The sequence below is a fragment of the Falco rusticolus genome, chromosome 12 (genome assembly GCF_015220075.1).
Source record: "Falco rusticolus isolate bFalRus1 chromosome 12, bFalRus1.pri, whole genome shotgun sequence".
NCBI lineage: Eukaryota > Metazoa > Chordata > Aves > Falconiformes > Falconidae > Falco > Falco rusticolus.
In genome coordinates, this window is record NC_051198.1 from 26,501,832 (window position 1) to 26,529,518 (window position 27,687).

Consider the following 27,687-nt stretch of genomic DNA (forward strand, 5'->3'; position numbering starts at 1 on the left):
AAACAGCAACACTCACCTTCTGATCTTCTGTGAATTCTGAGTTGTTGTGCTGAGACTGTGCCTCTTTTTGTAGATGCCTTGCTAATCTGGATTGGGGGGGAAAGAAAATTATGGAGTGGGAACACAACAGAAACACACACAGACTCTAGTCTCCAGAATATATGTCAGCCAAAAGATTCGCAAACTGCTGCTCCAAATAGTTTTTGTTTGGTTGGTTTGGGTTTTTAAACAAAGATTTCTATAACCATGGTAGGCCATACTTAACAAAATAGACAAGACGGACAAAATACGCAACTACATCAGGCAGGAAAGACTACATATATAACATGTCACGAAAGGAGAACAGGTAAGAAGGTCCTTCTAGCCAACAGCCCCTTTCATAAGCACTAACCTTTTTTCCTCTCCCCATCCCCTTACTTTATAACAACAAACCACCCGCTGTGGTACAAGCCCACACTCATTTCACAGGGAGAGTTTGAGGCAAGTCGGATTGCCAGGAGACACGGGTGCAGGCACCCTAGGTGATGGCCACAGGCTCTCCCAGCGCTGGAAGCCAGGCGCAGGGTGGCTTGGCCCAGGCTGCCGGGGTGTATCAGCTCACATTTGCGCCTGTCAGCATCACATGCAGTGCAGAGACACCACCCCTTGTCACCACGGAGACAGGAGTACCAAGGGGTTTGGAAAGTAACAGTAAGCAAACAGCTCCAGAAAGCGAAAGGAAGCTGGAGAGGGAAGCTATGGGAAGAGTTACGGTTTCCGTCTGGGGAGGAAGAACATTAAACAAGCAAAACCTCTGGGCAATTGTTGCTATTCCCTGTAAATATTAAACAAAAAAGCAGAGAAGGATGGTAGACCGGGAATCGAGGGGAAAACCCAGGAACAGCAATAGTATTGGGGGCATTGCAATACAATTCCATCGGGAACTTCTCAAGTTTGCGTTGTTTGAAGGGATTCAGCTTCTCACCACCATTCCAGTGGGCGTTAGCCTGTGTGTTGTGGGGTTTTTCTGGGGGGAGCGCAAGTTAAAATACATACACGAAGATCCATATACCAAAGCAGATTACCATCAAAGCCTTTGTCAGAGACTGTCAGAAACAAAAAAACAGAACTCAATTATTTCTTTGCTTTTCCAAAAAATAAGCTGTCAAAAAACCACAAGGATTAAGGCCACTGTAGTTTTTAACTAGCACCAGTGAAAAAACAACCAAACAGGACAAGGTAACGGCACAACTCAGTGGCTTGTCCCCTTTCATAAAGGGTGAAACATGGTGGCTGAGAAAAGACAAGAAGCACAAACACACTTGAACCCTGTCTTCTTCTTACCTACCACCCCCCTGTATGATACATAGGACTTATAGAAAGGGCATTTAAAAGTCATTGTTTAAGAAAACATATCACCATAGCAGCAACATGCCACCCACAACAGGCAGCATCATAGTATTAACATTTCTGCAAGCATCAGTAATACAACCCTCTTTCCATTTGTCACTAATGCAAAAAAACCCACGCTAATCTAAATAAATGCATCTAACATCCCACTGGAAACTTGCTCCAAGCTGGATCAAACCAAGTTCCACAAATGGGAACATTCAACAGGGAAGGTACTGCAGCCAGCTCAGAGGGCTCCTGTGCAAGTAAGCACCTGAATGAACAAGGGCCAATCTTTGCACCAAGCTTCCTGCACTTCCAGGAGTAACATAAAGCCCTGAGCAGACCTAGGTCACCCAGGACACAGGAGGCAAATAACTTTGTTTTACACCAACAGCCATTAAACCCATTAAATCTCTCCAGCCTCCCTATGCTGATCCATACAGACCTCGCCGACGTCAGCAGCATGTGGCCAACTGCAGCACCACATTTGTTCATCCCATCGCAGGTTGCCATTTGGGAAGGCAATAGCACAAAGCCATGCCATCACGTCTCTCCAGAGCTACAGGTAGGTATCTTGCCCTGTGCTGCTTATTTGCAATTTCTACCCTATAGACTGAAATTGTTATTAGTTTACCTGCTGTATCTTCAAGAAGCAGACACACGCACTGAAAAGGTTCTGCTCCTCCCTAGGAAACATCTCCCTGTAATCCTGTGATCTTCTCTCCCCTTTTTTCTCCCTCCTGGAACCAGAGAGTTCATCTACTGAAGACTATTCAGTAGAAACTCGCTGATAAGCTTGTAAGAGCAGCTTACCATGCTACCATCCAAGAGAGCTTTCTTACAAAGACACCACGGTGCTCCAAAGCCAGAATAAAGCAAGGGCATGGAGATCACCTCATTTCTTGTCACGCACAAGTGATGCTGGGATGAAGGGATCAAAAGTTATGCTTCAACTCTCAAACTGGACTGTTTGTGAATGTTTAGTGATCTTTTCTCAATGAAAGCGAAGTCAGAATGGGAAGCCTGAAGACTTCTTATTCTGAAGAAACATCATTACATGAAATTGATTGCCGAGACTGTCAAGATGGTTTAAAGCATTAGATCCTACTGGACTCCTTGTAGATGCCCACATAAGGGCAGACATTTAAAATATCTTCTTTTATTTTCTGATGATTGTTTTCTTTTTTTTTTTCTTCCGAGATACAGATCTGGTAGAAAACTTCTTCTCATCCCTGTGCCAAAGTTTGTAGTAACAGTTTACCTACTCTGAAGGCCATCAGCAAAAGTGCAAATAACCGAACTTGCATCATCCTGCCTGGTGAGTGAATGAAGTGATGAGATTATAGCATCTCATGACCATGCTGTACGCAGCCAGCAGGCTAGTTACTCTGAATGGCAACTGAACTGGTAGCCAGCATGGTCACAGCCCATCCCCTAACCTGAAGAGTCCTGAACAACACTAGACGATCTCTCAGAGAACACGTCTTCTGCTTTACTTCCTCTTGGGGAACAAGCCCAAACCATTTGGGCTTCTTCCAGAAAATTCACCTTAAGAAATTTAGCCTGCAATACTGAGATCCCAAGGAAATAACTTCCATCTTCATGGTGAACAGAGTAGCCGAGGCGAGCCTTTGACTAAAGCTACCCGGCCCGGTGTGTTTCCAAGCCCACCACCCACAGTACCAACACTCCTCCAACACCAAAGGATTCACGGACAGCGTGGTCCACCCCGGCACAAGCCCACCTACCCGGGGCTGCCAGGTTCCCCGCTCCCCCACTCCACACTGTTTCACCAGAAGCGGAACACACAGGCGTGCCGTGGGCCACTTTGCACCCCGATGGGTTGTGTCAGGCAAGGGTGATGCTCTAGCAGCCCATTTGCCTCAGCCGGGACACCCCTCCACCCTCAGCACCGTGCCCGGGAGCCTGGGCGACCATGGGGGCACCCCGGGCCACCGGTGCCCCCCTAGCCAGCCGCCCCCACGGCTCGCGCCTGGGGGCCCGGAGGCTCCACACCACCGGCTCCGCCTCGCCCCACGCCGGGGGGGACCGTGCCCGGCCCAGCGCCCGTCACCGACCCGCGGTCTCGGCGGGGCGGCTCCCGGCGACCCCCCCGCCCCACCTCGCCTCAGGGGACGCCCCGACCCGCGGCCCCGCACCTCGTGCAACGCCAGGGGACCCGCCGGCGGGGCCTGGGGGGTGAGGGGGGCCGCGGCCTAGGCCCACCGGGGGCCCCCTGCCCCGCCCCGCCCCAGGGCCGCCGCCTGCCCCCGGGCCCTCGCTCGGGGCACCGCGGCCGTGCCGGGGACCGGCGGGGCAGCGGCGGGAGCCGGCCGCCCCCGCACTCACATCTGGTACTCGTCGATCGCTTCCACCAGCTGCCCCCAGGAGTCGAAGTCGGTGCCCTTCCTGAAGCTGGCGCCCCAGCGCTGCAGGAGGCTCCGGGCCGCCTCCGACATAGCCCCAGCGCTAGGGCAGCATGCTCACCCCGGGCCGGGGCACCGCGCCGGGCAGCCGCTCCCGCCAGCCCCGCGCCGCCGCCAGCCCAGCCCAGCCCAGCCCAGCCCGGCCCAGCCCGGCCCGGCCCAGCCCAGCCCAGCCCAGCCGCCGCGACAACCAAACGCGGCGAGCGCCTCCCGCCAGCGCCGCCCAGCGAGGTTGGCTGCGCCGGCCGCGCCCGCCCGCGCCATGGCTACCGAGGCGGGGCGGGGAGCCCGCGGCGCTTCCGCCTCGGACCCCGTCATGGCGGCGGTCACGTGGCCTCGCAGGCGTCCGCCCTCCCGGCTGGGGCTCGGCGCGGCGCCCGGGCGGGGACCGCTCCGCTCCTCCCTCCGCTGCCGGCATCAGGCTCCCCCGGGTAAGCGACGCTGCCGGCGGGTCACCCGTCCGGGAGGGCCGGTGCCTCACTCTCCCGCCTCCGTTTGCGGCGTTGAGGGCTCCCAACCGGGGGAGGGCTCGCGGGGCCTGGCCGCGCCTCCGGCGGCAGTCCCGGGGTGGGGGGACCCCGGCCGCAGGGCTGGCTCTGGCGGCCTGGGGCAGCCGGCGCGGAGCGGGGATAACCGGCGGGATCGATGCGGTCGGCTCGCCGTACCGCGCGGGACGATGCCATCGGCGGGCGGCTGGCGCTGCCTGCGGCGGCGGGCGCGTGACACAGCGGCGGGGCCGGGCCGGGGGCGGCGGCCGTGGCCGTGGCTGTGGCGAGGCGGCGGCGCGGGCCTGAGGCCGTCGGCACCGGGCAGGCCCCCGCCGGGCCAGCCGCCCCGGGAGCAAAAGCGGCTCGGACGCGGGGGGTCCCTTGTTCGGCTGTCAGACTGTGCCCCGGCTTGCGTGCGCCTGAGTCCTGTGACAGCCCCTCTCCGCGGCGCAGGTGGGTGCAGGTGTCGCGATAGGTGCTGACACGGTAAGCGAGTCGCCCGCCGGGTCCGGAAGGCCCGGACGGTGGCAGGGGGTCGCTGCTTGGCGTTTCTGCGTTTCCCCAGCAAAGTGCAGCGTTTACAGCGAGGGGCTGAGACCGTCAGCGGGGACCGTGAGGCGACGGAGGCCTCGGGGCTCCGAGGCCAGCCCGGGCTGGGCCGGGGGCTCTCGGCGTCGCCCAGTGAGCCGAAGGCCACCGAGGGTGGCAAGCACACAGGCTCTGTGGGCAACTTGTGCCACAGTTCCACCGTCCTCATGGTGAAGCGATTTCTCTTTTTATCCAGCGCGGAACTCCCTTGTTCCATCGTGTGCCTGTTGTGTGCTGTCCACCACTGTTGAAAGCTCGTTGGGTTGCCTATGTTATATACATTTGCTGAAACGCAGGTGAAAGATAAAAAGGTCGTCTGTTTTAGGGCCACTCTACCAAACTTCCAGGTCCGCTGCACGATTATAAATAATCTTTGTTTTCAGCAAGGGTTACCGTGTAACTGCAGCTTCAGCTATATCCATGGTGGCACAATATAATGATCCCAGTGAATCGAAATACACCTGTAAATCACATGGGAAATAGTCAGCCTTCTGCAGGAGGTAACGAACAGGGTGGGGTCTGAGTAAGAAAGTATGCAGTAATATAGAGCAAAGTAGGTTATAGCTTTTTGCCCAAATTAAAATAGTTCCCTCAGAAAGCATATGTATTTCAAGACAGTGAAATTCTCAGACTAAGCGCATGGATGATGATGGCAAGGGAGATGGAAGCGTAGTGTTTCAAATAGAAAAAAAAAAAAATCTTCTGTGCAATTATATATGATTTTGCAGATTTCTTTCTTTCCTAGTTGTTTCCATTTAGAATATGTTTTTATCAGCTTAGGAGCATGACATGTGTAGCATCTCAGTTGTACCTGTTCCTGTAGCTATTCGTTTCTTTCCACACTTCAGATTTGGCATAGAGAACACTACAGAAAGAAAATGACCCACTGGTTTCATCGTAACCCTTTGAAGGCTACAGCTCCCGTTTCGTTTAATTTTTATGGGGTAGCTACCACTCCAGCTGCAGCAAAAATTTGCAAGTAAGTGTGCTTGTTATTAATTTCACTCTGTCTCTCACAGTTTGGACAACATCCTTGAAAGTAATGGTTACTCTTCAATTTTTGTTCTGAAGATGACTAGAAACATGTAGGCTGGGAGACAATAAGACACTGATAACACTGAACATTTAGTTACAAAGAATGAATTATCCAGTTTTCAAGTCTCTGAGTGTATAGCAGGGCCTATTATAATTATGCAGAGGCAAAACCCGAAACATTTCATTGTCTTTCTGATGACACTGCATTCTTCCACAAAAGATTACTGAAAATAATTTCCATAAGTGCATAAGGCATGAATGTCGTATTGTGGATAGGAATATAATGAAAAGAGATCTCAGCTTATTTTGCAAATCTATTCTTATCTCTTCAGATGCTCATCCCATTCTAATGTTGAAGAATGTTGCTGCTTATTACTTCCCTTCCCTCTCTCTGCACCCAACCCCTTGTAGATAAAGGCATCGTTATTTTACTTTGTGTTAGAACAATAGAGTGATAATGGGTACTGGTTATCCATTGCGGTCAGTCCAAAATGGATTGCACTTAATCTAAAGAGTCAGTCGTATGGGGAAGGGAAGATTTTTCTCGGTTTGTTGGCATCTTCCTCATAAAGTACCTTTCCTTGCCTTCAAATAGCTAAAGTGAATGCTTAGCTTTGCTTTCTTAGCCAAAAGGGTGGTGGTATACACGGGTGGGTACTCTTCTTAACAGTGTGTTTTTGGGTAGAATTTCTTAGGTTTGTTTTTTCTGTTTTACTTTTCCCTCTGTACAGTGATTTGAGGTTATATCGAACACGGCTATTGGAGCTGTTTACAGACTCAAGTTGTAATCCAGAAATGATGAAGAATGCAACTGACTTGTACTTCTCACTCTTGCAAGGTAGGAACATTTTTTAGCAATACTGCTGATACATCAAGAGGTGCATAATTTGAGTTTTAATGATACTTTTCAGAATGTATACTGTGCTAATCTTCTGTAAAGAAGCTTTGCACTTCTCGGGAAGGAGCGTATCCTACAGGGTTCTGTGCCTGATACCAGTTGTGGGTACTTGCCAGGCCCTTTCTAAAAATTTCAGTGTCCTTTGTGACCCTGCCAGTACTAAGCATTGGCAGCCCTGTTTTCTTGCTCTTAACTTCATTCTTCTTCCTTCTGAAGGAGAAAATGTTTATTTGTCTCTCAGGTTGTAGTGAATTGCTCCTTAAGTATAAATTGAGTCTATTAGTTACTTGATAGGAGTCGCTCTTCAGTGTAAACTTCTGGTTTGTCCAATGCTAGATAGTAGACTTGTTGCAAGTTTAGACTTCTACTGCTGCTTGTCTGAGGTGTATACGTTGGTCCTCATTAGCATAGTATCTACATTTTTGGTAGATGACCACCTATGAAGATATATTCCCAAAACCTTCCTCCTGCCAATGTTTTGATACTCTGTCTTTGCAGTCAGGTGCTCAGACAAGTTTCTTAGGACTGAGTTTTCAGGAATCAGTTGATTAATGGAAACTATCTTTCACTCTCTGGGAAGTGAAGCAGCTCAGGTTGCATTAGATCTCTCAGTCCCTGGGAGGGTGTAAGCTAATATGACATTCTAGATAAAGGTAAGGTCACAGTCTGTGTTGCTGCAGACAAGGTTTGGGGAGTTTTTTCAGGAAAGCATCATGCTTGGTCGCTAAAGTGTTCTGCATGTGAAAAGAACAAGTATTTTCTGTCTATAGAAACATGTGACAGGACATAGAGCTATAGCCCCAATAGCTGCTGTTGTGAGTCTTGTATGACCTGATCAGACCAAGGCCTGTCGTACTTCTCCCTAAAAAATTCCTTGGGCCTGCATATGCTAGGATTTGAACATCCTGTAGCATGAGCATCATCCCACTGAGTGCTGCTTTCTGGGCTGCTGGACATAAAGAACCAATTTCTTGTAGCCCAGGAGACAAAAGAGATGATAGGTAGGTGAGTCCATGCTTACAAGCACTTTTTGCTCTCCTTGTTGACCAGGCAGCTTTTCCTGGAATTTCCCAACTGCTGCTATGGTGGCAGGCACAATTGCTCACTCACCCCAAGCAGCCTCAGCCATCCTGTACCTGGGTCAGTCCAACTCCCATCTAGTCACCGTATGGAACATGCAGTCATCTGCACGGTTTTCCTGCATCAGTCAAGACTCACAGGGTTGAGCTGGTAACCTTCTGGGCTGAGAGTTTCTTGTAGTAGCCAGTTTGGGGTTTTTTGCACATCTTGTTCTCAAGATACTGAGAAATAAAACCCTCAGGAAGTAACACAGATTTTTGAGTGGTACAGCAAGAAACATTCCTTTATCTGTATCTGTATTCTCATTGATCCCCATTCCTTCATTACTCATTTCTGTTTGTTATTTTGAGATTGCTTATCAGTACAATTTTTTTAATTATTCTGTAGGTTTTATCCTTTCACTGGATGACTCTTCCCAAGAATGCAAGTTGAGATACATTCAGAATTTCAAGTGGACAGACACATTACAGGGACAAGTTCCAAGGTACGTAAGCTTTTATGGTTACAGGGTGTGCAGCTGTTTTCTGCTGGTCTGTTATGTATGTGCACATGTGCCAGCACAGGTGTGAAGGAAAACTTGGAAATACAGCAAAATATTCAACACATAGTAGTTTCCAAGAATCTGATCCTTTGCATTTTGGTAATTGCTGTACTGTATTAGGTGTTCTGAAGTGTGTGTTGCCTTTCTCTAAAGGTGGGATAACGCATGATAATGGTGGAAGGATCCATTGTGTCTTAGTTGATCTACAAACTATATCTGCAGATGGCTAGAGCAGTACAAAGAAGAAGCTTGAGTGTGTTGGTGAACTGACTATGTTAACATAGATTACTACAGTTTTTTCATTTGGCAATATTGACAGACCAGTATCTTCTGAGTTTTTTGACATACAAAGGTTGCTGAAGGTCTGATTCTGTTCATGTCCTCTGAAGTTTGTAGTACATGTACTCCTGGTACAAACAAATAAAGGTTCAGTTTTAAGTAGGAATATTGATCTGTAACCTTTTGGATTATTCAGTAGCCTCTTGCTGTTGTAGGTAGTTGCATTGTACAGCCATGCTTATAAATTTGTCAAACTTTATCTGGAAGTCCTCCACTTCCTCAAAGCTTTTATTCCCCTTGGAAGACAATCTGTTGGTTAGGACTCTTCTAATTTTCTCATGATTGTAAACACTTGTACTTGTGCCAACATTATTCTTCCCACTCCTGCACCTTCCTTTTTAAAGTTTACTAGTGCCTAAGTTATACTGAGCTTGTGATTGCAAGTTCACTCTTTTCAGAGACCATATTTTTAGCTTCTGAAATTTCCTGCTATTTGCACATGCCATTTGACTGCAGTTACATAAATACTTGCAATAACATTCATTTGAGGGAGATGTAATGGACTCTGACTTGTTAACTTAGCAGCTACAACTTTAAAGTAGACATTCCAGAGCAAGGCTTTCCACCAAATGTGCAATTAAAAAAAAAAAAAAAAAAGGATGGAAAAATGTCAGCCACACCCAAAGCTAAACAAATCTCAAGTTACTGTTTTAAAATAAAAGCTCCCAAATGGGAAGTGTAGGCATCTGAATGCAGGAAATTATAATTATGAGCTCTTAAAGGGAATAAGTAAAAATTGAAGTTTCTTTTAGGCAGTTCAGCAAGTAGAAGGTTCTGAATTGGAAATTATTGACTTCTTAAATGAAAAGTGTTTTATAGAGAGAAATGTTGGCTTACACTATGTGACCTATCAGCAGAAAGGTTTTGTCAGATCAAAGTGGAAAGCATTAAAATTGTCTGGGGGTTTGTTTGGGGGGTTTTTGTCTGTCTTCAGTGCCCAGCAGGATGCAGTGTTTGAACTGGTTTCCATGGGATTTAATGTAGCTCTGTGGTACACGAAATACGCATCAAGACTTGCTGGAAAAGAAGAGTAAGTGTTTTTCTTTTCTTAGTAATTCCATTGCAGCAATATTCCACCAAAAAAATGTAGCAGGTTCTGAGTTTTGACTGCTGTAGCGCATGTCCAGTCGAGACAGTAGGAGTTCAAGGAGGCAGTTGGCTTTCATTTACGTAATGGCCAAGTGCACTTTAGTCCCTTCTTGCATCTGTGAACAAAGTGCCATGTCACTGTGGTACAGAGAAAGCGTCAGTTGTGAATAAACCCTTTCATCTATTCTGCTGTAAATGTCCAGGTACAAAATCAAGATTCTCAAAATCGGAGCTCTGCAGAGTTTGAGCCCTACAGATTTCTAAAGCTTTGGCTTTTAACACTGAGGTTGCCTTTTACTTCAAAGTCATTAAAAGATGTTACATTTCTTTTTTCAAGTGAGTTCTATTCGATTATTTAATGATTCGACACTGTAAGAAACTTCTTTACCATGAAGGTAGTACAGCAGTGGGACAGGTTACTTAGAGAGTTAGCGGACTGTCCATTCCTGAAGAATTCAAAATTCATCTAGACAAAGCCATAACTGACCTGACCTACTGTTGTTGATAGTCCTCCTCCAAAGCAGGAGGTGGGACTACATGACACCTAGGGGTCCATTCTAACTAAAATTTCATTGATTTGTTCTGTATTCTTAGTATAACAGAAGATGAAGCAAAAGACGTTCACAGAAGCCTGAAGGTAGCAGCTGGGATTTTTAAACACTTGAAGGTTAGAAGAACTGTCTTTGCTGTCTGTTCTTTAAGTTGTCTCCAAATACTTGACTTTTTGTTTTAGAAAAGCCTTTGCTTTTCTGAGAGGTTACAGAATAAAATACCTCAGACTATTTGAATGATACAGGAAAAAAATGGGTATTACTATGTTGTGCTAGCACTCAGCCCCTACTACTCTTTCCTAATGGCAGTGGAAGAGTAATGTGTCTGTCCGCCCAGTAGCACATGCAACAGTGCAGCCAGCCGTCTTGGGACCTTCACTCAGCGTCCCTTCCATTTGGGAATAAGAGACTTGCTTTGCACGGGCAGCAACGGTATTAAGCCTAAACTGACTTTGACACGTGCTTTGTACTTAGGAAAGTCACATTCCAAAATTGATTACACCTGTGGAAAAGGGAAGAGATTTAGAAGCTCGACTTATAGACTCTTACATCATACAGTGCCAAGCTGAAGCCCAAGAAGGTATCTTCAAGTGCACATTTGTTGGGGATGGGAAATGAGTCTTTGCGGGTTACTTTGATGTCTTGTGAAGTCTGCTTGGCAGCAATGCCATTTTTTTTTCTTCTCTTGAAGTACTGTGGCTTCGTGGGGTGGGTTGCTTTTAAAGAAACTGAAGTTACAATTATAGGAGAAAAATGCCAAAAATCAGTCTGATATTACAAATGTTGCCACTTTGTGTGTGACATTTGCCCCCTCTTCTTTTTTCCTTTCATGCAGTCTCTTCACCGCCATGCTTGCCTAACATAAATTCCCAGTTACTTTAAAATATTTGCAGCTTCTATTTACTAGCTAGTCTTCAGCTCTCCTTCAGCTTTTCTATTAATTTGGAATTATTCTATCCAAGAAACAATCTGTCTTTATTCTGCAGTTTACTTGAGTGCACAATACTTGTTTTCTGCTCATGCAAGGGTTTTAAAATGCTAAATGACTCTGCTGATTTGATGTGACGTTTTCAATTAAACTTTAATACTGTGGTGTGGAATTTTTTTTCAGTGACAATTGCTCGGGCTATTGAGCTGAAACACAATCCAGGACTAATAGCTGCTCTTGCTTATGAAACAGCTAACTTCTACCAAAAAGCTGGTAAGTTTTGTATCCTTAGTGACCTGGTTTATGCATTCTTGCCAGCAGATGTACTTGACCCGCTTGTCAATTGCCATATTAACACTGTTTTTCGGTGGGTATGCTTTGTAGATTTATCTTCTATTTAGCACACCTAAGGCTTCAGTTATCAGTCTAACATATATTTTTGATAAGGCCTTTTGGTTTTGTGGGAATCTTTTTATGTAGCTAATGGTAAGCAATGTTAGGGGAGAGAGAAGACAGTCTTCATGTCTTGAGAATATGTAATAGCAGCAAACAAATAGCTTGATGTAAACAGAGTGTGTTTCAGCTGCCTTTGGGCAGCAGATTATGATGGGGACCGTAAAGTGTGCAGCAGGTTAATTATGTACATCCAGGTGAGTAAACTGATCTGTGAGCTTACTGAGGCAAGTGAGAGAAGTGCAAAACTATGGGAGTCAATATAAGAGATGGAATATTGTAACATACGTAGGCTTTTACAGGTCACTAATTGAAATTAAACAAGGAACAAATTTTGAACTACTGCCTAAAAATACTTACGAGAATTAGCCTTTCAAACTTAGTGGACAGCAGTTTCAGAGATTCTAGAGACAACTGCATGATAGCTCAATAAACAATATATTTTTATATTTTCTTATAGTTTCTGTGTGCCTTTGCAGGAGTAATTTATGTCACTTGTTTCTGGCTACTTCATAGTTACGATCTATTGCTAAGTTTAGGAATTCTGGGTTTTGAATGTGCATGTGATTTTTCTTTCTGGAAATGTCTTAAAGAATAACTTTACATATGTGTTCATAGATCAGACATTATCCAGTTTGGATCCAACCTATGCAGGTAAATGGAGGAAGTACTTAAACTTGAAGACCTGTTTCTACATGGCCTATGTAAGTACTTCAGTTGACAGCAGTCACAGTTTTTAATGTTGCCTAAGGACTGTGTAGGGAATGAGGGTCTAAGTATTGCCTTGACTTGCTTTCCATGCTGTGAAGAGAGACTGTGGAGTGTCAGTGGCATTCAAAGTGGTTTTGTTTGAACCAAGTGAAATTACTGCAGCATGGAATTTTATCGCGATTGCATATCGTGAAGTGGAAAAATTCAGGTTGAGCATAATAATTGTCATCTGTTATCTGCATCTCGGTCTGATTCTAGGCATAATTCAAAGCTGGTCATCTTTTTGAATGCCCTGAATGAACCTGCGTTAAGTAATTTTAGGTACCATTCCAAGCGGTGTCCCTTTTTGCATGACTGATCTCTTAGCAACTGCAGTGGCGCTCTTGGGATCATCAGCTGCTTAATTTGCTGTGTATTTTTTGTAACCTGCCACAGCCTGTAATCTGACTCGTTCATACTGTAAAAAAATCCCAAACTAAGCAGTTAACAGAATTGTCTTTCTCTTAGGTTAAATCTGTAGCTAAAAGCTGCTTGCTTTATTAGCAAGTTTGAGAGATAAGGGAGCGTCAGACCTGTGGTGGTACTTTTTTTTTGGGGGGGTGTGGGTGTGTAATATGGGCAATGGTAGATTTAGGTAACGTTGCTATATTGTGAGAACAGACATTGTAGGAAGGTATGCAAGGTAGACATTAGTTCGTGGGATTGTTCCTTTACCTATGGTATTTAGTATTTTAACTCAACAACAACTGATAATAGAAAAGAGGCAGTTCAGTTCTCACTGGAATGCACTACTATCTTCAAGCATAAGTGTGAAGGAATGGGACTTTTTGGGGTGGAAAAGTTGTTCAGACTATGGCAAAGTATCTCAAGCAGCAGAACACCTCATCTCTTCTGGATTCAGTGATTTTTGTTGCAGATTTGTTTTTTGGATATTCAGGTAGCTTTAGATACTTTGCTTTGTAAACTTGACCAGGTTCATCCTCTTTCTGTGATGGGGCTTAACACTGCGCATTGATACAGTGAGAGAGAGAGGTTTGAGCTGGACTACATGCTAGTGCTGTTGGTAAAACAGCATTCATAAAGCTCAAAAATACTCTTTGCTAGGCTCGAGACAGCTTGCTTCATACGTAACTCATGGTGGTTTATGTTGAACTGCATTGTCCAGTGAATGCTACTTTGATTTGCATTGCCAAATTGTCAGCTACCTACAGGGAATGGCAGCTTCACAGATGCAACTCTGATGTAAAGAAGAGCAGAAGTGAATTGGTGCAGGAGTTGCCCAGTGATGTTGGTAATGATTTCTTCTCCCATTAGGCATACTGTTACCATGGTCAGACTTTACTGGCAAGTGATAAATGTGGGGAAGCAATCAGATCTCTGCAGGAATCAGAAAAATGTAAGTGCGATTGAGGCTGGATTACAGGGTGTGATGATGGCATGCCTGTTTTGTTTTGCTGTATTGTGTTTATTTGGTCTCATATAAACTTAAGATTTTACCTGTCACTTGCTGAAAATCCAACACGCTTTTGAATAGAGACAGTATATTCTTCTTTTGTCTCACCAAACACTGTCTTTCATAACAGTGCTGCATAAAATTTCATCTTCACTTCCCAGCCTGTTAAAGACTGGCTTTGAACTGCCTGCAATACAGTATAAAAACCAATTGTCTGGACATCAGGTCTTCTGTTCTGTTTGTTAAGCTACTGCAGCCTTTTCTGTTTTGGAAGTTCCTCTGTCTTACGTTAAGTATTAAATCTAGACTGTGTTTGTTTTTAAACAAGTTTCAGTCATTTATTTCCTTTTTATTAATTTGAAAGGTAGATTAAGCAAAGTTGAGTAGTTCAGGGTCTTCTGCCCATCCTTCTCTCTTCAAAGCTATCACTACCTTAACAGCCTGCACTGCTTAACTTTACCACAGTGTATAAAAAAATGCTCAGATCATCAAATCAGAAACTTTTAATATTAATTTTAAGAATAAAAATAATTTGTTACGAACAAACTAAGTTGAATTACTTGCAGTAAAACAAATACTGTGTCTTTTACTGTGCCTGCTGTTCAGAGAAGAGTGCTTCTTTTCCTACTCCGTATTAAGTGTGGTTTATTTTGGGGCATCAGCTGTGCCTGGACACCTTTACACCCTTTCTTTGTCCCTACTATGTGGCACAGTTCTTGGGCTCGTTGTTGCATTTTACCCCACACGTAAAAATGCTTTCCTGCATCTTCCTACCCAAAAAGCTTCGCTTTGGGTTTTTGTTTTTTTTTCCTGTTCCTAGTCACTTTTGGAAGCAGTAAATCTTGGCTGGAAGTGCAGCCTTTGAGCTAGTTCATTTTTGTTTCTAAGAAGCAAGAAGCCTGAATGGATTCTGGTACCTCCTAAAACTGAAGCACTGTAGATCAGAACTGTGATTTAATGGAGTCATGTAAATGATTTTTATTACATTTCTTTCTTACAAAGTTTTTGCCAAGGCTGAAGCACTGTGCAAAGAATACGGAGAAACCAAAGGCCCCGGGACTACTGCCAAACCTTCTGGACATCTCTTCTTTAGGAAATTAGGAAGTTTGATTAAGAACACACTAGAAAAATGCCAGAGAGAGAATGGATTCATGTAAGTAATTCATGGTTGGTACAGTATTCTATATGAACTGTTATTACCTCATTTGCCTTTATTTCAAGACGGGATAGTAAATTTTACTCTCCAGTTCTTATATTCTTTTAGGGCATGGCATGTAACTTAGAGATAAATTTGTAATTCTGGAATTTTCTTTTAGCATATTTGCTATGGGTCTGTGCCATCACCCCCTCTGTGTTCTGTGCCAGTTCAGCAGGGTAGGCCGGACTGACCTGCTGGAGAGGTTAAGCAGTTTTCTTCCTTCATTCCACAGCCATTTTGTTTCCTTTCCTTCTGCACAAGAGAAAGTCCTGCAGAGGTTGCTCTGTTGCTCTAATGCCCTCTTCCCAGCTGCTGGGATCTAGCAGGCAAAAGACAAGAGAGGGGAAATGGAGAAGACTGGTAGCTAGTTCTACTTTAATAGCAGGGAAGTCAAAACACAGTCATGCCTTCAGTGAAGAATACGCTTAGGGTCCTAGGAGCTTTACTGGTCTAAGCATAATTAATATTGTGAATAGGGCTTTCTGTTAGCTAATGCCCCTTCCAAAACAGAGTTTGGAAGCAGTTTAAAATAGCAAGATTAGTTTGGCTTTAGAATTCTTTTGCTCATTTCTTTCTCCCCTCCTCTTATGATTTAGCATTTCACAATAGGTTTGTTATTTCCCTTTTGATGGTATTTAAAGACCTGCATAGTAGGGAAATTGACGAAAAAAAAAGGCTTGTCAAGTACATCAAGCTGAATTGCAAATAGGAAAAAAAATTATTTACTCTGCTTTGGTTCCAATAACGGTTGTTGTAACTTACAACAGCGGACAAGGGATTTCAACAAATCCATGCCCCTCTAGAAACAAACTTTGAAAGAGAAACCAGATAACCAGTGACTGTTTTGGGAGATGTGCCTGCCCCAGAGCTCTGCTGCAGCACAGGAAGTAAGGTAGTGTGTGTCAGTATTTGTCAGTTTCCAGCTCTTGTTGGTTTGCCAAGGGTAGATTTATACCCTCCTCAGGCGTTGCGGTGTCATTGCTATTCTGCACTGTGGCACATTAAGACTGATTTAGGAAAAGAACTGTCCTCTTCATCTTCCTTGGGAAGTATTTTAAATCCTTGCTTGGATTTTGAAGGTCTTTTTGGACAAAAGGTGCTCTTCTCATCTAAGCCCTGGGAATAACGGTTGTCAAGTAGGAAAAACCCCACCTAGCTAGGGAATGAGTGATATCAGGAAGGAATTGCTTTTGTTCTTGTGACTCTTGGTGACAGAATGCATGTTGGACAGTGCCTTAATGAAATGGAAGCGAGCAGCCGTGTTTGCCACTGTAAAAACCCAGACTGTTTTTCTTTAGAATTGCAAACAAGACTTGCAGAGATAGTATGTTGTGTTTTAAATATATTTCTGTATTCTATTACAGCTATTTTCAGAAGGTGCCAACAGAGGCTCCCCAGCTAGAACTGAAAGCAAACTATGGCTTAGTAGAGCCTGTTCCTTTTGAATTTCCTTCCTTGAACGCACACTGGACTCCTGAAACACTTGCAGCATTTGATCTCACCAAGAGGCCAAAGGATGACACTGTAAGATCATCTTATATATTGTTCTTTCCAGTTAACTTTATTCTGTGTATAATACAGTTACTATTTTGCTCTTCTGTAATGTTCCCCAGCTCAATGCAGGATGTAGACACAAGGCTACCACCCAAACTCACATTTCTGCTGTGCCAGGAGGAAAGTCATTTAACCTCTCTGCCACACTGCCAGCATCTGGAAATTAACAGTCTTTTTTTTTTTTTTTTCCAAGTCCTGAATAGGGGGAAATTCTTTAATGTGTATAAGGTGCTGAAATGTTACAGGAGTGAATGGTATAGAACGATTATTTTTTAGAAAAGTATTCATTTAGGATGCTGAAATAGAGAATACTTGGCTTTTTCCCCTCACTTGAGGCATGCTCAAGGCCTTCAGCCTTGAAGAGAGGGGACTATTAGATTAGAATATGTAAAGTTAGCTGTGCATAAATACTGTGCAGACACAGTGGTTTTTACTTGTGGTATTTAGGGGTTTTTTTTCTTCTTTTTTGCAGGCTAAACCAAAACCAGATGAAGAAGTAAAACCTCTGAAGGAACCAGATATAAAGCCTCAAAAAGACAGTGGATGCCAGATTTCTTAAGTGCCATAGGTGCTTTGAATTCACTTTGAAACTGTATTAATTGGATTCTGGGGCTTTAGTTCTGATCTCCCTTTTTCTGATTCTTCTTTTTTAATTTAGAAGACTCATTTAATTTACTTTTGTTAGTATGCATCTATCTTGCTTGAGAATGTGGTGGATTTCTAGGAGTTTATTTATATGTCTTTGTTTTAGTAGGATATCATAGAATGAGTGGACTTAAATGTTTCTGTTGTGCCTCTAGAGATACTTTTTTTTTGTGGGCTTACTTTCTGCCCACAAATAGCAAAGAAAGTATCATGATTGTAACACTTGAGGATTTTTCCATTAAATTATACGCTATATAATGCCAAATTCTGCAAACAAAAGTTTGCATAAATGGTTATATTTATTCAAGTTATGTCATTCAGGCTTAACACCCTGTTGTGTTCCGATTCACTTAACTGTAGCGAGCGAAGAAAATCTGGGTTTGGTTTGTAACACCCCTATGCTGTTTCACAGGACTTTCACAGAACCTGGAAAACCTTAAGTTCTGCATAACCAGAGCACAATTTGTATTCTTCTGAAATGATTAGCCTCCGTCCTTTCCTATATAGGTTAGGGTTCTTGTATCAGAATTTGTATTAAGGTACTTTAGCTTGTCTGTCCTTTAATTAAAATCCTTTAGGATCAAATTGTATGTGAAAGTGATGCAGCAAGTAATACGAAAATGCTTAAAAATGATGCATCACAGTGTCATTCATTAAGAGTTTTTGAATCTTGAAAGATTTGGTAAGTTTGAAAGCTGCAGACAGTCAGTCTCCTGGCAGTAGAATTCATGAAGCTGTCATGCATAAGGTAATGGAATCGTAATTAAGATGCCATGTTTGCATCTGGTCTATAAGAAGCTGTTAGAAGAGGGAGGAAAGATGAGCTGATGACACAACTGGGAAACCAAGCTCTAGATTTCCTTTATGCCATATATAACCAATGCTGTTTCTCAGCTTCTGCAGTATTGCACTGAAACCAGCTCCTTATGAAGAGAACTTGCCAAAGGCAAGCCCAGTCAAGACTGAGTAAGAGTATTTTGTAGAACTTGCTTCTTCCATTTCTGCCTGCTGTGGAAAATGTGATAACGTTCTTTAGTGCTGAGCACTGCAATAACACCCAAGTCAAAAGCAACATAGCTTTCTGATTTGCTGCAAATGCAAAAGAATATGCTGCATGTGTTGAAGCGAGGGCTTTGCAGTCTCTGGCTACCAGTTGCTGTACTTCACCCAAGAAAGAAACTGAACAGCCTGAAAATGTTCCCATTTCAACAAAACATGATGGGATATGCGCTTACCATGTCGTACACGGTGAACGCATTCCTCTCTTTGTACTGTTTGGATTGGTTCATCTTCCACTGTGGTGTAATTCAGTGCTTCTGTTTGAAATCTTTCATGGGACTTTAGGGTAACTTAGCTTAGAGGGCAGGTGTGTAGTTCCTTGATGGCCTGTGGAAGAAAAGCTGTTGAGGAGTTTAACAGGAGACTCAAGACTTCCTGAGATACTGGACCAAACTACAAAGTTTGTTGCTGCAAAAGGCAAAGAGGCTCTCAATGCTTAGTGAGTCAACTGCAGAACTCATTGCTTCCAGTGATGGATTTTTCTTTCAGTCAGTTCTGCACACAATAATAAGTCTAAAATCAGCTGGATTGCTTTGGAAGAAGCTTCTGTTCTGCAAGAGCTTAGGTGGGTAGAGGATAATGAGTATCAAGAAGAAGTTATATCTAAAATTGGTCCATTTTTTCTGATGGTGCACAGGGGCCTGGGGTAGGTTTTATGAAGAGTTACTCGGATCTGTTCATAACTTGAACAGCTGACTTCTTAGACTACTTGCATGGTTAAAAGACCAGCTTAGGTTTTGTTAGTGGAGCGTGGTGCTACTTTGCGTATACAGCTTTTAATTCTGAAAACATACTACAGCTGTAGTCATCTATGTTTGCTTAGCCCCCTTTAAGGATCAAGCTGTAGTTAACTCGGTTCCATAATCAGGATTTTTTTAGTTACTCATTGTTTTTCAGATGCCTGCATGTGTTGATACATACATGTCTCAACCTAATTAATTATCTTTCTATGCAGACTAGATTTCATTTGCCCTCCTCCCTTCATTTCCCCTTCCATCTGCTCCACACTGTGGCACAGACTTACCCTTGTTTGCTAACGCATCTGTAGGTCCTGGGATTCATTTCCAATGAGGCTTTTGCCCATGGGTGTATCTCAGTATATGAATATCTTAAAATTAACAGATCATGACTAAATCATTCCCAAACAACTTCATAGGAAAGATTATTTTATGGACTTGGAATTCTTTGGACACTTTTTGAACCAAGTAGTTTGTTTGAATCAAGTTCACTGTAAATAGTTTTGGGGCATAACCAAGTGGATTGTGTCAGATTATGGCATTACTTAAGCTTAGCTATGTAACCTCTTATGCCATAGCTGTTTCAGTAAATATGATGTAGTAGTTTAAAAATAGACTAATGGAACAAACTAATTCACTTAACGTGTTGCTTTTCAAGACAAACTTTTTTCACTTGTAGTTAAAATCCAATGGCAAATATTGGATAGTTTTGCCCAAAATAAGAAACTGGAGATTGTTTAGTTTGCAAAGTGTAGAGAGCTGTGAGTCAACGAGCAGTTTTCTCTTTTGGTTTTGTTGGGTAGTAGCAAGAATTATTGTAAATAATATGTAGATTAACTGTCCAGTATGCTTAAGAATATGGGTGAATTGACTGGGAATTTCAGTTAATCTGGAAACCTAGCAGCCATTCTCCTTCTATTATGATGCCCTTTAGTAATTTTTAAGAATGAGGTATTTTGAATGGTGACTTTTTAATACACTTGACGCTGCAAGAGCCTGTTTTTGTGGCCTCTCTCTGGTTTTAGAGGTGCTCATGGCTAAACCTGCAAATCTGGTTGGTGTAAATAGTCTTTAAAAATTTGTGCCCAGATTGAACTAGGACAAAACTGCAGCTAAATAAAATGTGGAGTGCTGGGCCCTCCATTTTGTCCTTTTAAAAATGTAGTGATTGTCTTTCAGCTACTGTAAAACGAACCATTAAGCTCTTTGTAAGATTTCTATTTAAATACCTCCCTCCATGTATTTAAATACACTTTCTCCATGTTTTGTATTCCTGGGTTTACAGTAGTTAATCTCCATCCAGCATATGACACTCCTGCAACTGAGGGACTAAATTTGGCCCTTAGATGCTGATGTTTGCATCCCACTGGATTCGGTAGAAGAGTTCTGCCTGTCAACCTAAGGATGACATTTGGTCATTTAAATGTTCAGCATGGATATGTGGTGCATCCGTAATGATGGTGATGGTTCATACTAGAAGCAAGAAAACAGACCCCTGTATCTGTGTAGAATATGGCCAACTTTGCACTTTAGAAATTTCTGATCCTGCAATTTTGGTACAATACAGTATCGTAAATATTCCTTCCTGTCATTTTGATTTTGTTGCACAGATTTCAGTACTGTGCTATTGGTAAGATTTTTATGGGAAATGTTACTAAACTGTATTTTTAGTTATCTGTTTATTAAACTTATGAAGCGTATCTCTACCTTTAATATTGGGGGAACGTGAGAGGAGGCAGTAGCTCATCTGCCTTCCATGTCAGTTCAGAGAAATGAAAAGTTTCTGTCTGTTGGCTGTGGGGTGAAACATTTCACTCCATCCCCACGTCTAGTATCTAAACTGAAGTTTCAGTGTTATCATAAATCCTGATCACGCCTATTAATTATCCCTAAAAAACCAAATCTGTCTCTTTTTTTTTTTTTTTTTCTTTCTTTTTTTTTCCCCCCTTAACTGCCCCAGTTGATTGAGGAATAAAACACAGCAAGTATGACTGGCATGGAAAAGCCTCTGCAGTGGGTACCTGTCTCCAGATTTTGAGTGCAGTATAAAGGTCATTCCACAATGACTGTTTCACTCAGATCTTTCCTTGCTGGTGATGCTCTGAAATTCAACAAATACCACATGGTAACTAAGGGGACCCTTGATTAGCTTTTTATGTAGGAAGGCCTACCTCCTTTGGTGTTGGTGTTGGTGCCTTCGTGGATTACAACCTTCTTGAAGCCATTCTTTACTCTGAATAATCAAACTTCAATGGAATCAGCTCTGATAGGATTGACTGAGCAGCCTTATTTTGTGAAGACAGTCACCACGCGATCTTAAGCTTCATAGTTGGAAAATTTGTATATAACCACAAGTTTCAGAATACCATTTAAAATAAACAATCTTAATGTATCAGGTTTTGTTTCATCATTTAAAATTTTAAGTATAGTAGCAAGAAAAAGGGTTTATTTTGATTGTTACTTTCTCCACTTTAATGCAAATTTAACAATTATAGAGAATACTTTATCCTTGCAGTATGCCTGAAGGAGGATTTAAATGAGCAAGATACCTACACAAATTGTGTGCATGTGGAAGTAGTCAATTCAATGAAGCGCTTCCAGTCATGGGGCAGGAAGGAAGGGATGAAATTTCTAAACTTCTGTCTTTAAAAAAAAAAAAAAAAAGTAATAAGGTATAATTTCATATGCCTATACAACATCCTAGTACTTGCAAAGGTCTGTGACTCTGTAGGATATAATATGTAATATTATGTGAAGGGATTATTTGGGAAGTGTAGATTGCTGGCCACTTCTCTACATTGCCAGCAGGTGGCAAGTAGATTTGGAGATATGTTTTTTTTTCATTTTCCGAGGTGTGATTGGCCCTTTTAATTTTAATGGAAACACACACTAATGCCTTTTAGCCTCTCAGGCTTTGGCAGAGTTTCTAGAAGAAAAAATAAGAGTCTCTCTTGGGTTCTGATATCTATTTCCTTCTGAAATATTTTTTCCCACAAGATATATTGAAAAATCCTACAGAAAAGATGTTTTCATTCATGCGTGTTGTGACTTAAGTAAAAGTATCTAAAACTGATTCAATACTATTGTTTTCTCCTTCCTAGTGTTTTAAAGGATTTCAATTTCTATGAACCTTATAAGAGTTGTTTGGCTGTCTAAAACTTCTGGTTAATTTTGATAATATCAAATAATGTTATAGAAATGTGAGGACTGGACCATTTTGAGTGCAGTATTGGGAATCTGACAAAGTCCTGGATATCAACTTTAAGACAAACCTTCCTCGCAATTTAGAAACCAAAATTTTTCTGCTTTACAGGGTGGGGTTTTTTGTCTGACATCAGATTCAGCCATTCAACCAGGGAACCACCCAAACAGGTGGTAACATTTGGAGAGTGTTTGTAAATTTGGCATATAGCTGCTGGACTGGATTTTTCTTTTTCTTTCCTCCATAAAGAAAGTAATCTCTTCAGCAGCAGTCTTTGCTGAAACAGATTTACTGAGAAATGGATTTCCAAGTCACAGAAAGTTGCTGGTTTGTGTAGAGAACTCCTGAAGACCCGCAATTTCCCAGCTTAGATTTTCGTGTAGTTTTGTGGTTCCTGGTCAACAACATGGAGAGTCGGCACAGGCTGCAGGCCCTCTGGATGGCCGCACAACACAAACGGCACGTACCCAGCAGCGGTAGTGCGGTTGTAAAATGGGAAGAGGTGTTAACAAGTTACATCTTTTACATCAGGTTACATTGAAAAGGGCATCTTGCTAATTACTTATGTGTTAACATCCAGGAGCCCATGTGACCAGGTGAGCAGCTACCCTTCCATAAAGGTCACTGCCAGGGCCACAGAGCAGGAGCACTGGCAAACTCTGCCAATCTCTTGCCCTGTGTCCCAGCAGCTGCTCTGTCCCAGGGCCTGACAGCCTATTCAAGGCGTTTGCCCTTTAGGAAGAAAGCGGTGTAATGCTGTGTACACCTGTGTAGGGTTTCTCTGAGGTTACTTACTGGGTTTACGTGGCACAGATTTGGTAGTTGGGGAGATTGCAGGGGAGGCTTCTGTGAGAAGCCACCAGAAGCTGCCCCCATGCTGGACAGAGCCCATTCCAGCCAGCCCCAAAATGGACCCGCTGCTGGCCACAGCTGAGCCCATCAGCTGGCCTCCTCATGGCCACAGGGTAGGGGGGAAAATGCCGGGAGGTGGGCAATGAGGCATTTTGCAACTGGAAAAGTAAATGAAGGCCTTTTCTGCTTCTCACACTGCCCCAGGAGCGGGTTGGGGGTGCACAAGACGCTGGGAGGGGACACAGCCAGGACAGCTGACCCCCACTGACCAAAGGGATATCCCACAGCATGTGACACCGCACCATGCTGGGTGATAAAACTGGGAAGGAGAGAGGTTGGCGGGGGCTGCCCCCGCTCAGGGACTGGTTGGGCATCGGTCAGTTGGTTTTTTCTAAGTTTTTTGGTGTTGTTGTTGTTTTTGTTTTTTTCTTTTTCTCTTTTTTGTTACTTTATTTTTAATTAAACTCTCTTTATCTCAATCCACAAGTTTTTACACTTTACCCTTCCAATTCCCTCCCTCATCCTACAGGGCTGGGAAGTGAGTGAGCGCTGTGTGGTGCTTAGCTGCCAACCAGAGTTATACCGTGTCAGTTCTCAAAATCCTAGATGTAATGCCCCATGCACACAACTTCCAAACGATGGGACACAATCAGCATCCACTGAGCATCTGCAAATTAGGAGTGCAGCAGCATACAGGAGGGTTAGCCATGGATGTTTAGAAGAAATCACAAGTATGGCAAGAAATCTCCACACAGCAAAACATGTCTATTAAAAATGGAGAAAGTCGGAAGTACAGACAGCCCAGTGAGTCTTCCAATAGCCACATTAAATAAGACACAACAGAGGCTAACATGAACCCTTCCTCTGGAGTCCTCAGGCATAGGAGTCACAAATTCTTGGGAGAAAATGTGCGAGTTTGCTGTCTTGGTCTTGTTTGGTTTGACAAACCTGCAAACAGGACACAAGTGATGTATCTTCAAGACTTGTAGCTTTCCAAATTCAGATCTCTCTGTAGCTGTTGCATACGCTGTATCTGCTGGTCATGGTGGAATTATTTAAAGCAAATAACCTATTAGCTGAATCTGGCCTGTGTAAGGAGATCAATTAAAACAGGCTACAGGCTTTCTTCTTTGCAGACTGGCAGATCATATTGCAAGCTGAATGGTACAGGACTGTGTTTAGTGCAATTTCATGGATAAGCTTGTCTTTATGTTCAAAATTAAAGCTTTCTTCTTGTTTCTGCTCTGTAGTCCACATTCTCCTTCAGGGCTGTGTCTCCAGTTTTGCGCAGTTTGAATTGCAACCACTTAATTTCTTAGTCAGTTAAGGTTTCTCCTTTTTTTTAATATGATTGATTAGCTTGCTTTAAGGATGAATTAACTGGAATGCAATCTCTATTCAAGGAAAAAAGCTGGTACTTTGCTATTTTTTCTCCTTTTAATGCTTACTGGCATTGTCTAAAGGGATTATCACCAGGATTTAAAATACTTGATGATTTTTAAAATTGGGTGTTTTCTTTTGGTCAGGTGATATAAAAGCTATCAACAATGACATAATTCGGACTATGCTGCATGGTATCAGCCTATCGGTCTTTTCCAAAAAATGCATTTTACAATACCTAGAAAGGAGCTGTCTTTGTTTTGGGATACCTAGAGGCAGCCTCAGTGTGGGCAAAAGAGTAATTTGAAAACAATAGAAAAACCTGATTTTCACGCAGGTAGGGAACAACCAGGGTGCAGTACATTAGATACGTTATGAATTTTGTGCAACTTTCATACTGAGAAGGCCAGTGTGGCAGAAAGCACTTGCAGAAGAATTGCAATAGATGATTCTGATCAAGGATGGACCATTTTGTCTGGCTTCTTGCCCCAAGAGAGATCAAGTAATTCTTGACAGGTTTGTCAATTTATTCTTAAAGACTTTTAGTAATGGTTACTGCATCAGCTCCACAGGTAATAGGTCGCAGTGGTTTTGAACCCTTCCACTAACAGAGTTTTCATTTCTTGTAGATCATGCTGTGTGCATTTCAAGTTCCCCTCTTGTCCTGTCAACAAGCTATCCTTTTGTCTTTCAAAATCTTTTCCTGTATTTGACTGTTACCATGCCTCCCCTTAGCTTTTCCATCTGTAGACTAAACACCACCATCCTATTGCATCTTTCTGCCTTAGTCTTAGTTTCTGAGATATTTACTTACTCTTATTTCTGTACTCTGGACTTTCTCTAATTTGTCCGCATGCTTTTCAAATGTTGTCATGTCCAAAACAGAACAGAAGCCTCCAGCTGGGGCTCACCAAGACACAGTAGTGCCTATCTGCTACCTAAGCAGCTGTTTCCTATCTTGGCTAAGTGCAGAACCCTGGAATTATTTCCTTACATCCTGAGTGTTTTTCAGAATACTTATTTTAGAGAGGTTCCTTTGAATGGCATTTCTACTTTCCATGTTATTTTCAATTTGCAAAAATATATTTATAGATATATCTGTTGCATCAACCCATTCACTAATGAAAATACTAAGTAAAATATCCAAGGCAGACTCCTGCTCTGTCTATCCCTCTGTGCCAACAGTGAAATTTTCTGTGAAAAATCAGACCCATAGCTGACATTTTTTATTTGAAGCAACATGAAGCCACTTGCTGCCATTCCATCCTCTCATATTAAATGTGCTTTTTGCTGCCAGTGATTTTTGAAATAAACATCCCATCTCCATATATAGCATTATGGCAGATGCTTGGTTAATTTTTGTTTATAACTGTGTGATGTATTAATCATAAATAAAAATTATTACATCGCGGTAAACATCAAAAAGCAACTTAAGATGGCAAAATGAATTAAGCAAAAAAGTATGAATAGCTATATGAAATCTCAGTTCAGCTCTCTGTCCTTACGCAGCTACACAGCACGATAGGCTTTAATTATACAAGGTCATGCACCACTTTTTACAGAGGACTTTAGACATGGAATAGTTACTCATTCAAGAGAGCATGGTCTATTTTCAGTGTATTTTATATATGCCTGCAGTCTGTCCTGTTATTTGCTGTGCAACATCAAAATGCCGTGTAGAATGGGGACTTACTCATCTCCTCCTGGATTCTTGAGGAGTGGTATCAGGTAAGTATCTGAATGCTCTGCAAATACAATTTTTTTATAACACGAAGAGAAGAGTAGAGATTGTCAGCAGCCAACCAACTTAAGAGTATCCAGCTAGAAATGTCACAGGACATTTGGCATGTTACACTGTGGGTAGTGTTCCTATTGTGTGTATCTGTAGCAACTATGAATGGTCAACACTTCTGCCAAAGGATAGCAAGTGTTTTGAACCAGCAAGCACACAGCACACAGCTATGAACTGCCAAAATCCACACAGGGATCGTACGGGAGCTGTAAGGCAGAGGCTGCCGTGGTGTTTAATCTCTGTGTCACCTTTCAGCTGCCTTTGTCATAAAAGCATCTTTTCTTCCTTCTCACTCCACAGTTTTCTGTTTCACATATTCCAATCTCTCCATGACCCAGGATAGGACCCTACGAACAGCTTTCCTCACCCTGCAATCGTGACGGGCTCCAAAGGCAGTGCTCCAAAGTCCCCTCTCTCCAACTGATAAGGAGGCATGAGTCATAGGGGAGAAATGATATATGATCACAGTATATACCATCCCTTTTCCATTGTTCAACATGTGGGGGATTTAATGAAAAACCGTAGTGAAGAAATATCTAAAGTATGTGTCCTAACTTTGAACTACTAGCTCTGCCACTCATCTTTCTTTTAACTAAGTTCACTTTAAAGTAATCTTTTCAAAAAGTCTAAGCATGCTGGGGGAAAAAAGTAATTCTGTGGATTGCCCTGTGTTCCTTCCATGCACAAATCTTTTCTCCAGCTTGTATATTCGGATCCTGGGCAAATGTTCAGAGGGATAGCAAAAGCTGAGCCAGTGACCGTCTGTCAGATCTCAAGACTCTGAAATGCTCTAGTTCCTCTGTGATTTACAGCAGTGAAGACAACAACTGTTTTAACATGGACTAGAGTAAACACATTATTTCACTCCTACCCATGTTTTCAAACATTTGGAAGTTCTTTTCTTCCCCACATGGGACAAAACACTTTAGTGCTAACAACAGGTTATCAGCAACTGAAAATAAAGTTTCTGATAAGTGTCAGTGACTTTTATTACTGTATTGCAGTCACTGTGACCTACAGTACAGCATAAATTAATTAGTAGGCAGCAAGTAAGTTGGTTTTGAGTGAAATCTATTGCAGTTTTATGAAAAGCAGTTGAGCGTCCGAGATTGGACTGGCATAACTAAAAGGGAGGGCATGGTGCAAACGTTGAGAGAGTTGAGGACTGCTGAAGACAGAGAAACTGCCCCAGAGACAGGAACTGAGGCTGTAAACAAAAAGAAGGGTCACAGCAATAACTGCTGCAAGAACATTGTCTCAGAAAGCTGACAGTAGGATTGTGTTGGCTGAGGTTTACTCCAGGCGATGTCTGTCAGT

General features: G+C 42.8%; 2 protein-coding genes across 9 annotated transcripts in view; one reads left to right on the top strand and one right to left on the bottom strand.

The window, feature by feature from the left end:
- Positions 1-3,945, bottom strand: part of AIDA (axin interactor, dorsalization associated) — a 28,463-nt gene extending 24,518 nt beyond the window's left edge. Inside the window, exons 1-2 of one of the 4 annotated variants that reach the window (XM_037405284.1) lie at positions 3,721-3,941; positions 17-86 (exon numbers count right to left, since the gene is read on the bottom strand). In XM_037405284.1, coding sequence (XP_037261181.1) covers positions 17-86; positions 3,721-3,830 — 180 coding nt within the window. In that variant the 5' untranslated portion in view covers positions 3,831-3,941. Of the gene's footprint in view, positions 1-16; positions 87-3,720 lie in introns of all 4 variants that reach the window. The other 3 variants (XM_037405287.1, XM_037405286.1, XM_037405285.1) reach the window with 3 other exon arrangements.
- A 156-nt stretch (positions 3,946-4,101) lies between these two features.
- Positions 4,102-21,790, top strand: BROX (BRO1 domain and CAAX motif containing). 5 transcript variants are annotated; one of them, XM_037405280.1, is made up of 14 exons: positions 4,102-4,228; positions 5,722-5,852; positions 6,640-6,746; positions 8,274-8,370; positions 9,701-9,796; positions 10,450-10,522; positions 10,881-10,986; positions 11,518-11,607; positions 12,406-12,491; positions 13,813-13,894; positions 14,954-15,104; positions 16,514-16,673; positions 17,176-17,271; positions 21,105-21,790. In XM_037405280.1, exons 2-13 carry the CDS (start codon positions 5,752-5,754, stop codon positions 17,260-17,262), a joined length of 1,236 nt encoding a protein of 411 aa, XP_037261177.1. In that variant the 5' UTR covers positions 4,102-4,228; positions 5,722-5,751; the 3' UTR covers positions 17,263-17,271; positions 21,105-21,790. The 5 variants fall into 5 exon arrangements, with proteins under 5 accessions (XP_037261177.1, XP_037261176.1, XP_037261179.1 ...); XM_037405279.1 differs by having other exon boundaries at positions 17,176-21,539; XM_037405282.1 differs by lacking the exon at positions 4,102-4,228 and adding an exon at positions 4,538-4,771 and having other exon boundaries at positions 17,176-21,539.
- Positions 21,791-27,687: the final 5,897 nt, after the last annotated feature.